We start from the raw sequence: 12,738 nt of genomic DNA, 5'->3' as shown, positions 1-12,738 counted from the left end.
ATTCCAGAGGTGATTCCAGACACTTTTAGTCCTAGAAAATGCTGATGCATTTTGTTGGACTCACTAGTGGTCAGCATCCCAGTCTGGTGAAATACTGTCTTTGTGATGATGAGCAAAGACAGCCCCATTTTGAGAGGGATCTTTATTTGTCCTTAAATGCCCTGAAGCCTTCCAAAGTAGGGTAAGTGGCTTTGACTTTCCTGAAGTGGGACAACGAGGAGGTGGGTTACAGTTGACACTCCCCAGGCTTCTCACCTGGCTTCTTTTGTGGTCCACAGAATAAGCCAGTTTTGGCCAGAGGTGTGGCCTGTGTCTGCAGAACAGCTTTGCTGTGTGCTGCCAGGTTGTCCATATGGGAGCAAACCTGTAACCTTGGCTGCTGTACCATGCTGGTGCTGAGAGCCAAGGGTGCCAGGTGGTGTTTTGGAATCTACTCTGCAGACTATGATAATTTCCAGTACTATGATAGATTGAAAATCACCATCAGCATGCACTGGTGAGAGCTGTCACCCAGCCAATGCCATTGGAACCAATATTGTGTATATGTGGGGAAAGAAATGAAAAAAATTGTTGTTAATTTTGGCAGTAGAGGGGGTTCACACTGTCTTGCTCTTTACTGGAAGTAAAACTACGAGAGAATATGGGAGGGTGAATTTTTCACTGCTCAGCACTCATTTGCATTGATATGGGCACAAAACAAATATTAGTTTTCTGGTGTACAAAACCAAATGGTAATTTTAAACGCAGGGGGTTAGATGTGATGCACTTTTGCAGTCTCATTAAGATACTATTAATGATTTTAGAAAAGCATCTTCTCCCCCAAGTTTCTCTGTGAAACCATAATAAAATTTGTTTCTTCTGCCTTTTATAGGATTTTTGAATACAAATAATAATGGAGACTAAGCACTGAAATTGAATCCAGTTAAAGTAGCTGTGTCATTTCTGAATTGGTTTATATTTGAGTCACCAAAGATTTCAGAGTAGAATAACAGATTGATGCATTGAGTTTAGCTGTAAATTTCTCTGTGGAAAAATATGTATTAATTGAAGTGTGGTTTTATTTATGATTTTAGAGCTGAGGAGCAAGATTGGGGAGCTGGAACTACGTCTGCAAGGACAAGAAAAAGAAATGAAAGGCCAAGTGAATAAACTTCAAGAATTGCAGGTCCAGCTGGAAAAAGCAAAAGCAGAATTAAACGAAAAAGAGAAAGTTCTGAACAAAAGCAGAGATGAGCTCGTGAGAACAACAGCACAGTATGACCAGGCGTCAACCAAGGTACTTGACTTTTCATTAGTTATTGATAACTCTCCATTTTTTTTTTCATACAGTGCTTTAGAAAGAGTACTTTTCTTTTAGATTTATGAAATAAATGTTGACAATGAACCTTATTAATATATTCTAGGCAGTACTGATGCAGTTGAATAGTTAATTCTTTTAGAGGTGGGTAGAGCTGGGGTCAAATCTGGACTGCACATTTTCCCAGCCCAGAGACCTGGGCAAGTCACTCTCTCTTTTACATCTCAGGGGGGTGACGTATAAAGATTATGTGTATACAGTACCTGACAGGTGCCTGAGACATAGACGAGGCATATAAAATCATGGACTTTTAAAAGAGGATTAGGACACGAGATAGAATTGGATAGATCTATTCGTAGGGTCCAGTATATACACTCCTGACACTTAATTTTTTTTTAAGCCTTTTTTACACTTTTATTATCATTTTTTAAAATAGTTATTTCCCCAATACAATTTCTTTTTCTACGGTATAGCATGGTGACCCAGTTATACATACATGTACACATTCTATTTTCTCACATTATCATGCTCCATCATAAGTGACTAGACATAGTTCCCAGTGCTACACAGCGCTCTCATTGCTAATCCATTCCCAAGGCAGTAGTCTGCATCTATTAACCCCAAGCTTCCAATCCATCCCACTCCCTCCCCCTCCCCTTTGGCAACTACAAGTCTGTTTTTCAAGTCTATGATTTTCTTTTCTGTGGAAAGGTTCATTTGTGCTGTGTATTAGATTCCAGATATAAGTGATATCATATGGTATTTGTCTTTCTCTTTCTGACTTACTTCACTCAGTATGAGAGTCTGTAGTTCTATCCATGTTGCTGCAAATGGCATTATTTCATTCTTTTTTATGGCTGAGTAATCTTAAGACCCTAATTAAAGCCAAGCTTCTTAGCCTGTATTTGAGGGTTTTTTGGTTTTGTTTTGTTTTTTCCTATTGCTGTCTTGTTTTTTTTTTTTTCTTTTTGGTGTTTCTATTTGGTTCTTGTTATCGCTTGGCCCCTAGCCTACCACTCTAGTCTTTTCTTCTCTTTCTATTATTCATTTATTCAGTGATAATCACTTGATAAGTATTTATCAACTGCTTACTCTATGTCAGGCACTGTTCTACAACTGGGGATGGATGGAGCACTGAAAGACCAGACAAAAATCACTGCCCTTGTGGCACTTTATCCTCTTGGGGGACATAGCACAGGTATATCAGTCACATAGATAGTGGGTGCATGGTGACCAGTGTAGAGAAAAATGAATGCTCCTTGGACTAACAGAGGTCAGTTGGTGTTTCTTGGGTCTAGTCTTTGTTTGATCCAGTTTACCTTTCTGCTTGGCATTCCCTCCTCCATTGACACATTCCTCATCCCGTGAGCTCCTGGGAGTGCAGTGAGATCTCTCCTCCTGGCTTCCATCCCTTTTATGACCCTTTTCTTGTCATTATTTATGTTCCCGCCCTGTAGCTCCCACACTCAGATATTGCCAGAGCCACTGAGAACCTTGCAAAATTTATCTTGTTAGACCCATGTCTAAAGTGGGCCTATGGAATTTACCTTTAATGAACTCTAGATATGTTGGGGGGCAGCAGGCAAAAACCGTTGTGGTAGATAGACCTATATCTTCTGTTTGGTTCCTGGGACAAGTCCTTTTTTTTCCTCAAATTTATCTTTTTGTGTTAAGATAATTATAGATTCAAATATAGTTTTACAAAATAATAGCTTGCTAATACAATAGGTTACAATGATTTCTTTTCAGATATTTAAATATCTTACATCCTTGGAATAAACCCTACTTGGTCATGGTATATAATTCATTTTATTTATTTCTGAATTTTATTTGCCAGTAATTTTTTTAAGGATTCCTCTGTCTATACTTATAAGGGATGTTGTTGTTCAGCTATTTTCTTTTTTTACTGTCTTTGGTATTTGTATCAGAGGTAATACTAGCTTCATAAAATGAACTGGGAAGGGTTCTCTTTTGTGATTTTTGGAAAACATTGTATAGGACTGGTGTTATTTCTTCTTTATACATTTGGTAGAATTCTTTGGGAAACTATCTAGGCCTGGAGATTTCTTTTTTGGGAGTTTGAAAATTACAAATTCAAAAGAGAAAAAAGAAAATTACAGGTTCAATTTTAAAAAGTTACTTAGCTATTAAAATTATTTATTTCACTTTGAATGAGTTGGGTTAGTTTGTGATTTTAGAGGAAATGGTCCATTTTCTCTAAATTGTCAAATTTATGTATGTGGAGTCCATAGTATTTCCTTATTCTTTAGATGCCTGTAGGTCAGGTTTATTCTGTGTTCATTTCTGATTGTGTCTTCTCTATTTTTCTCTTTGTCAGTATTGCTAGAAATTTGTCAATTTTGTTTGTTTCTTTTTTTATTAAACTTATCAAAGAGTTAGCTCTTCAATTCATTGGTTTTTCTCTGTAATTTTCCTATTTTCAATTTCATTTATTTTTTTGCTCTGTTTCCTTCTGTTTGCTTTGGGTTTATTTTGCTCTTCTTTTTCTCGGTTTTTGAGGTGAGAAGCTTAGATTATTGATTTGAGACTTTTTTTCTTTTCTAATGCAGACATTTAATGCTATAAATTTTCCTCTCAGTATTGCTTTAACTGTGCCCTACAAATTCTGATATATTTTAATTTTTATTCTTTATTAAATAATTTTTTTCTCTTGAGACTTCCCTTTTAGACCTATGGATTATTTAGAAGCACATTATTTAATTTCCAAGTGGTTGGAGATTTTCTTCTATTATTGATTTCTGGTTTGATTCTGTTGTGTTCAGAGAACATACTCTAAATTTTCTGTTCTTTTAAATTTGTTGAGGTTTATTTTATGGCCTGGGCTATGTGTCTTTTTTTTTTTTTTTTGTCTTTTTAGGGCCACACCCACAGCATATGGAGGTTCCCAGGCTAGGGGTCTAATTAGAACTATAGCTGCTGGCCTGCACCACAGCCACAGCTGTGCCAGATCCGAGCTGTATCTGCGACCTATACCACAGCTCATGGCAATGCCGGGTCCTTAACCCACTGAGTAAGGCCAGAGATTGAACCCACAACTTCATGGTTCCTAGTCGGATTTGTTTCTGCTGCGCCACAACGGGAACTGCTATCTTGGTATGTTTCATAGGCACCTGGGGAAAAAATGTATATCCTTTTGCTGGGTGGAATGTTCTAAAAATGTCATTAGTTCCTGCTGGTTGATATTCTTTATTGAATTTCTCTATATTTTTGCTGATTTCCTCACTAGTTGCTTTAGAAATTGTTGAGAAAGAAGGATGTTGAAGTCTCCCATAATTGTTGATTTGTCTTTCTCATTTCAGTTCTATCAGTTTTTGCTTCCCTTATTTTGCTGTTGTTGTTTGATGTATACAGTTTAGGATTGCTATGTCTTCTTGATGGATTGCTGCTTATCGTTAGGTAATAGCCCTCAGTATCACTGATAATTTTTTTTTATTCTGAAGTCTACTTTATCTGGTAGTAATAGAGCCACTGCAGTATTCCTTTGATTAATGTCTACCTGGTGTAGGTTTTTTTGGTCTTTTTTACTTTCAGCTTCTCTCTATTAAATTTAAAAATAAGACCTAATTATAAATTAGAAAATAGGCTTAGTGTGAGTTTTGTGTGGACAGCAAATAGTTGGGTTGTATTTTTTTAATCCACCCTTTTAAAACACTATTCATTTTTTAAGCACTGTCTTTTAATTTGTATATTTAGACCATTTATACTCAGTGTAATTATTGATATGCCATGGCTTAAGTCTTCCATTTTATTTTTTGTTTTTCATTTTTCAACTTTATTTTCCCTGCCTTCCTATAGCCTGCTTAAACATTTTTTAGAATTCCATTTTGAATTATCAGTAGTGTTTGTGTGTGTATTTCTTTGTAGAGCTTTTATATAGCAATTGTTCTAGATAATGTATATGGACATATAATTTATCACAATATATTGGTGTTTTCATTCTACCAGCTTTAATAAATTATAGAAAATTTACTTCTTTTTTGGAGTTCCCACTGTGGCGCAGTGGAAACAAATCCTGACTGGTAACCATGAAGTTGTGGGTTCCACCCCTGGCCTCGCTTAGTGGGTTAAGGATTCAATATTGCCATGAGCTGTGGTGTAGGTCGCAGAAGTGGCTCAGATCCTGCATTGCTGTGGCTGTGGTGTAGGCTGGCAGCTATAGCTCTGATTGGATCCCTAGCCTGGGAACCTCCGTATGCCGTGGCTACAGCCCTAAAACAAAAAAGAAAAAAAACAAAAAAACAAAAAACAAAAAAAAACAAAATAGTGTGAATTCCCTTGTGGCACAATGGGTTAAGGATCCAGCATGGTCACTGCAGTGGCTCAGGTTGCTGTGACGTGGATTCAATCCCTGGCCTGGAAACTTCTGCATGTCATGTGTACAGCCAAAAAAAAGAAAAGAAAAAAATTTACTTCTTTTTGTCTTTTTACCCGCCCATATTGATAGTATAATTTTCTAAAGTGTTTTCTCTCATACATTTACAACCACATCAGACAGCATTATAATTTTTGCTTCATTTGTCAAAGATAATTTAGAAAACTGGAGAAGGAAAGCTTTTGTATATACCGGTACTGTTTATTTAATTTGTTCTTCTTTCCTTCCTGATCGCTTCCATATTTCCTTCCTTTTTCATTTCCTTTCTGTTGAGAGATCTTCCTTTAGTCATTCTTTCCTTTTTCTATTTTTTTAATGGCTGCACCTGCAGCACATGGAAGTTCCTGGACCAGGGATTGAATCCGAGCCACAGCTGTGATCTGTGCCACAGCTACAGCAATGCCAGATCCTTTAACCCGCTGCGCCAGGATTGAACCTGCACCTCTGCAGTAACCTGAGCCTCTGTAGCTGGATTCTTAACCCACTGTGCCACAGCGGGAACTTCTTTTAGCCATTCTTTCAGTGTATTTGTACTGGCCACAAATCCTCTAATTTTTTTTTTTTTTTTCATCTGGGAATATCTTGATTTCGTCTTCATTCCTGGAAGATATTTCTACAGGGTATAGGATTCTGGGCTAACGGTTTTTTTCTTTCAACACCATAATGTTTTTCCTTTCTCAAAGTCCCTAGTCAATCTGCTTTGTCTTCTCTTTTCAGAGTGTTCCTATGTTTGTTTTACCATAATGTGCGGGGTTTTGAATTCCTCTTGATGGGAGGAATAGGGAACGTTCATCTCCGCACCTTCCTGGAAATGACAGTCCAGGTGCATTATGAGAATTCGTCCAGTGCAGTGCTTTGTCCAGAGAAACTCCCGATAAATACGGACTGCATGTATGAAGGAACATGACCGCCCTTGACTGATGTATTTATTCTCTTTGTGTACCCTGTGTTTGTTTGTTTATTTATTTTTTGTCTTTTTTGCCATTTCTTGGGCCGCTCCCACAGCATATGGAGATTCCTAGGCTAGGGGTCGAATCAGAGCTGTAGTCGCCGGCCTACGCCAGAGCCACAGCAATGCGGGATCCGAGCACGTCTGCAACCTACACCACAGCTCAGGGCAACACCGGATCCTTAACCCACTGAGCAAGGCCAGGGATCGAACCCACAACCTCATGGTTCCCAGTCGGATTCGTTAACCACTGATCCATGACGGTAACTCCAAGTGTACCCTGTGTTTGTAAATGGGTTTTCTAAGTTAGAAAGACTTGAGTTTGAGCCCTGGCTCTACCACATCCCGACTGTGTTGCAGTGGAGCTATTTAATTACCTTCTGAACTTCAGTTGACTTATTAATAAAATGGTATTAATAATAATGCCTCTGTCACAGGATTGTTGTAAAGATTGTGGTATTTTTTATAAAGGTTTTAGCATAGTGCCTGGCGCATGTGAACTTAGAATAGTAGTTGTTTTTATTATGTTGAGTTCCTTGTCAGTGAAACTCATTTTCAGTTACGTTTCTGCCACGTCAGACCTTCTCATAGATACGAATTACACGTGTCTTTTTACATTTTGCCTTGTTGGTTTTGGTGTGACAAGATCACCAAATCCTTCTAACATATTTGCTGATGTCGCTTCTTACCAGATCATGAATTAAAATTGTTGGCTAGGACAGTGCTGAGAACATAGCTCTGGCTTTCTTTCTATTAGAGACTTCCGCCCAAGTTTTAAAGGCTCATTTGTTTAATGCTTTCTGGTTTCTGTTTTTTTCCCCATAAACTACAAATCTAACTGAAAAGTCAGTCTACCTTTCTCCATCTTGCCTCTAAAGATAATATGACCTTGTCCAATATGTTGCTGAAATCAAATTATGCTTTGTTTGTGCTGTTTCCTGATCTACCATTAAAATTACCTATATTTTTAAATAAATGGAGCTAATACTGTTTAATAAAATGGAGCTAATTTAACCAAAATTAATACCATGTGCTTTGGTGAACATATGCTGTTTCTAGTATGCTTCTTTCCCAAGTTTTTACAAACTATGTGGGATGAAAGGTTTGAACTCATGTAGAAACAGCACTGGGGCTGGCAGCAAAGCTGGACTTTGTACCTGTATTTCACAGCTAAAATGCAGGCCCAGAGCAGTGAGTGTCTAGGCTCATATAGTCTGCATTTTTACAGGACTTGAGCTCTGGACCCCCCTGCCTCTTTGTTTTTTGGTCTTTTTAGGGCTGCACCTATAGCATATGGAGGTTCCCAGGCTAGGGGTTGAATTGGAGCTGCAGCTGCTTGCCTGTGCCACACTCGGCAAGTCAGATCTGAGCTGCATCCACAACCTACATTACATCGCAGCTTGTGGCAGTGCTGGATCTTTAACCCACTGAGTGAGGTCAGGGATCCAACCCGCATCCTCATGGATACTAGTCAGGTTTTTAACCGGCTGAGTCACAGCAGAAACTCCTCTGGACCCTTTTTTAAGAGTATTATGAAGCACTCATGACACCTAGTGGTCAGGTACTTACATGTGGTTTGTGCATCATAGATATCAGCAAGGAAACAAAAAAAAAATCTAAGTCAAATATAAATATCTCCTAAAGGATTTTTCTTAACCTACTGTTTCCTTTTCTTTTTAAATGATATTTTAAAAATTTGTTTATTTTGTTATTTATTTATTTATTTATTTGGCTGCCCAGTGGCATATGGCGTTCCTAGGCCAGGGATCAGATCTGAGTCACAGTGAGACCTACCCCTTGTGGTGGGCTGGGGATCAAACCTGCGTCCCAGTGCTCCAGAGACACCACCAATTTCAGTGTGCCGCAGCGGAACTCCAACCTACTGTTTCTGAGAAAGAATTGTTGATTCTGTGATCCTGTAGTGGCATATGTTGCAGTTTGAGGGAGTGCCAGCAGAGGGCACAAAGGGTTCACAATCTACTCTGCCACCTGGTGGGTTTTGTTTTTTTTTTTTTTTACCCCCCTGAGAATTGTCAACGTTTTAGATCACTTTTTTGACACTGAATTTTGTCTAGCAGAGTGCTTGACATATAGCACGCTCATAATAAATATTTATTGAGTTTATAATATTATTAGAAATAATTTCTTTCATATGTTTCCTTGGGGATTTAAAAATCCAAAAACAGTAAGTCCAAGGACAAAGGTGTCTTAAATGTCCAAGTAGGTGGATTAATTTGAGCCACTGGCTCAATATTTTACTTTTTGAATTTGGTATTTTTAAAGTTCTAATATTTGCAAAATCAGACCAGCTCTATCTTTTCATCTTTGGTTCGTTAATAATTGGTGTCTGGCCTTCCAACAAAGTCTGACATAGCGTTTTCTTTTCCTCTGAATTCTCTGTTATAGTTTTAATATTTCTAATAGTTCTAAATGGGACTATAATGGGTCTCGGAGAATACATTAGTGGAGAGATTTGCCACATTGGGGCACGTTTCTTTCAAACCACTCCTCTCTCACCATTACGGGGTGTTCTTATTCTTACCTGAGATTTTGGAGTTGTTTTATAGGGCAGCTCAAGGATTTGAGCACCTTGGAGAAGGATTAGAGGAGTTTTAACACTTGAAGACTTAAGGCTTCTTGTTCCAATTTAATTTTAGAAGAGTACCCTGAATTTTAATTTAGTTCTTTAAAAAACAATATTTTAGGGGTACCTGGCTATGCATAAAAAAGAATGAAATAATGCCATTATTTGCATCAACATGAATGGACCTAGAAATAATCATACTAAATGAAGTGAAACAGAGAAAGACAAATGTATGATACCACTTGTAATGTGGGACTTAAAAAAATGATACAAATAAATCTATTTATAAAACTTACATAGACTTACATAGAAACTGAATTTATGGTTACTAAAGGGGGAGCAGATAAATTGGGAGTTTGGGTTAACAGATACATACTACTGTATATAAAATAAACAACAAGGACCTACTGTATAGCACAGGGAATGATATTCAATATCTTCTAATAACCTATAATGGAAAAAAGAATCTGAAAAGGAATATATATGTAATGGAATCACTTGGCTGTACACCTGAAACTAACACAACATTGTAAATCAACTGTAGCTCAATTTTAAAAAACAGATACCTGGCTCTGTAAAAAGGCACACAATGTTCTTTGTGTTAAAGAACCTAGGGCAGCTTGGTTAAAACCCAGTTATGATAGTCTCTGGAGGGCTATGAGCCTCCGGACGTTTAAAATGGCATAGTGGGAGCATTGTGGAAGGGGGCATGTTAATATTTAAAATTTCTCACAAAATCTATTATGCTTGAAACAGATTACACATGAGGATAATGGGTACCCTCTGGTTCTTTTTACAGCCTCTAATTACACAGGTCAACATGACTGCATTTTAACCTCTCATTTCCATGCAACAAAACGTTGGGTGAATCATTCTTCAGACATGCTGACTTTGTGCTTTCATGGCACAAGCTACGAAGTATTTATTTAAATGGTCTAAGGCTTTATATCCTTGCTAATGTTTCCCAAATATAAATTTTATGTGTGCTAAAATAATTGTAGTGGTTTTGGTACTTGACTGATAGTTTTAAACCCAGCCTTTGGTGAAATTAAAAAAATGTCACAACGCAATGTTAAACTTGAACCAGATCGTGGGACTAACTTTTCCAAAGTTCCAAATGTTTGCTTCCCTCCTTGAATAACTTAGTTTTGTATTGAATGCTTTCATTTGTTGTCAGTGTACTGCTTTGGAACAAAAACTGAAAAAACTCACTGAAGATTTGAGCTGTCAGCGTCAAAATGCAGAAAGTGCCAGATGTTCTCTGGAACAGAAAATCAAGGAAAAAGAAAAAGAGTTCCAAGAGGTAAGGGAAAGGAATCCATGAGTAGTTCGTCCGGAAGGCTCTTGGGGGCTCTCCTAGCTGATCATTTGAAAAGAGGACCGTGTGGTCATCTGGAGGCCCCTGGAGGGAAATACTTTTCCTGTCTTTTGGTTTTGACTGGAGAAGGGACTTCGTATTCAGGGTGTTCTTTTTTTAACCCATGGTTTCTCATTTCTTTGAGATCTGATACTGAGGAGGAAAGGACTGTATTTTTATTTCAAACACGCTGTGCTGTGAAGGACACTGTATTACATTTTCCACCTGTTTTTAACGCCTGTGGCTTGGCAAATACACTAGAAAGGTAGCTGATGTCGGGAAGTAAGAGGTTGGCAGACAAGTTAGGGCTGGACATGCCCTTGCATGAGTGCTAAACAGGGCTTCAGATGAGTTAGCCTGAAAGTAGGTCTACAGTGACTCAATAAAAGCTACTGGACGTGTACATCAGTGTCCCTGTGTGGTTATCAGAGTGAATCGGTGGCACCTACTTCCTATCATTCTCAGGGGTCAGTGGCGTGTGGTGTTTGACATGTTAAACCCCATTTATGACTGTGATAGCTTAGCCCAGTTGTGACTGTTGTAGCTCAGCTCTGCCCTTTTGCCCCTGGACACTCAGAACAGAGGTTATTCATTTAAGATGAGGATGAGGTGGGAAGAGGCCAGTTTCCATGTGTTTTCTTGGTGGACTCCTTCCTCCGCTCAGAGACCCGGATCTGCTGCCTGGAACTGTGAGGCTGGGTGTGTTGATCACTGAGTGGTTGCATCCTGGCTCCCAGGGTCTCCTGCTCTTTCAGGAGAGGTTTGCCTGGCGGATGTCTGGGTCTCATCCTGGGATCTCCCTTGTTAACCAGGGTCAGTTTGATGCATTTGTCTTTCGCTTTGCAGGAGCTCTCCCGTCAACAGCGTTCCTTCCAGACCCTGGACCAGGAGTGCACTCAGATGAAAGCCAAACTCACCCAGGAGCTACAGCAAGCCAAGAACACGCGCAACATCCTACAGGCTGAACTGGATAAAGTAGGTGCTCACTCATCTCCCCTCCTGTGTAACTCCTCCTTTCCTTACGCGTGTCTTTCTGCACCAGAGCAGACACATGATACCTTTGCAGAAAAGTCTGCTCTATCCTCACTTTCCTTACCTTTCCAAGTGGAGAGCGAACTGAACCTTTCTGGGTCTGGTTTTTCTCAATAGTGAAGGAGAAGAGTGAAGCAGATCTCAGATCTGAAGGCCTGTGGGTGTGTCCGATATTCTAGTGGTTCTTGGTCATGCAACCAGGTTGGGAGCAATCTCCCATGTATTTATGCACCCAAATTTTCATCCAAAGCACCGAAAATTATAATTTATTTATCTCACTGCAAAAATGGTCTCATCTGGTTTTATGGCATTATGTGTCATCTGTGTGATGGCCACACTCAATATTTCTCTTTCCAGCCTGGCTGTCTGGTCTGAACTTGAGACGTGGGCGTGGGCACCTGAGATCTCCATTCATGTGTCTAATAGGATCTCACCCTTAACATGTTATTCATCGAACTCCAACTTGGTTCATTGCTTAGACTTTCTTGTCTAGTAAAGTGCAATTCCATTCCTCCATTTGTCGCTCAGGCCACAACCTCCCTGGAATCTTCACCTCCTCTTTTTCTTTCTTTCTTTTTTTGCTTTTTCTTTTTCTTTACACTGCAAAGTAATCCTTTAAACCTCTGCTGCTGGCTCTATCTTTGTTTACACACACACACACACACACAGTGTGCACGAGTGTGTAGTTATGTGTATCTTGTGTGTGTGTATTTGCTTGCATGTGTATGTGTGTGTATCAGATGAATAGTATATTTAATCTTTTTGTGTCAGAACACAAAATCTATATAGAATAAATGTACAACAATGAATTATTTTAAGGCATGCTTCTCTTGTCACCATTACCTATGTCAGAGGATAGATTCTTGTCAGCCACTCTTGCCACTCTTGGCAGAAGCCCTCCATGTGCCACATGCCTCTCTACTAAGAATAAACCTGACATTGCGTCTGTCTTTACATTTTATGCTCGATCTGACGGCCTCCCCCACCTCCAGCGCTGCCTGGGGTCTAAGACCCATCCCCTCTCACCGGGGTTTCTGCACTGGCATCCCAACTGGCCCCCCGGCTTCTCTGACCTTTTCATTGTTCAGGAATAAGTAATTATTTTAAACGTAAAGCAAATTAAAGT

General features: G+C 39.0%; 2 protein-coding genes across 2 annotated transcripts in view; one reads left to right on the top strand and one right to left on the bottom strand.

Annotated features, from left to right (window-relative positions):
• PTPN14 (protein tyrosine phosphatase non-receptor type 14) overlaps window positions 1-12,738 on the bottom strand; it is a 365,153-nt gene that overhangs the window by 252,017 nt on the left and 100,398 nt on the right. The gene's annotated exons all lie outside the window — the stretch shown is intronic.
• The window catches only part of CENPF (centromere protein F), a 64,356-nt gene that overhangs the window by 14,833 nt on the left and 36,785 nt on the right, over window positions 1-12,738 (top strand). Inside the window, exons 7-9 of the mRNA XM_003130395.7 lie at window positions 1,074-1,276; window positions 10,401-10,526; window positions 11,427-11,555. Coding sequence (XP_003130443.5) covers window positions 1,074-1,276; window positions 10,401-10,526; window positions 11,427-11,555 — 458 coding nt within the window. The remainder of the gene's footprint in view (window positions 1-1,073; window positions 1,277-10,400; window positions 10,527-11,426; window positions 11,556-12,738) is intronic.

This window comes from Sus scrofa, chromosome 9, assembly GCF_054392235.1.
Source record: "Sus scrofa isolate SSC_HxYL_T2T_F1_AM1 chromosome 9, Sscrofa_HxYL_maternal_Yorkshire_Landrace_v2.0, whole genome shotgun sequence".
In the NCBI taxonomy this organism is placed as follows: domain Eukaryota; kingdom Metazoa; phylum Chordata; class Mammalia; order Artiodactyla; family Suidae; genus Sus; species Sus scrofa.
This window is presented reverse-complemented; position numbering and strand designations above follow the sequence as displayed.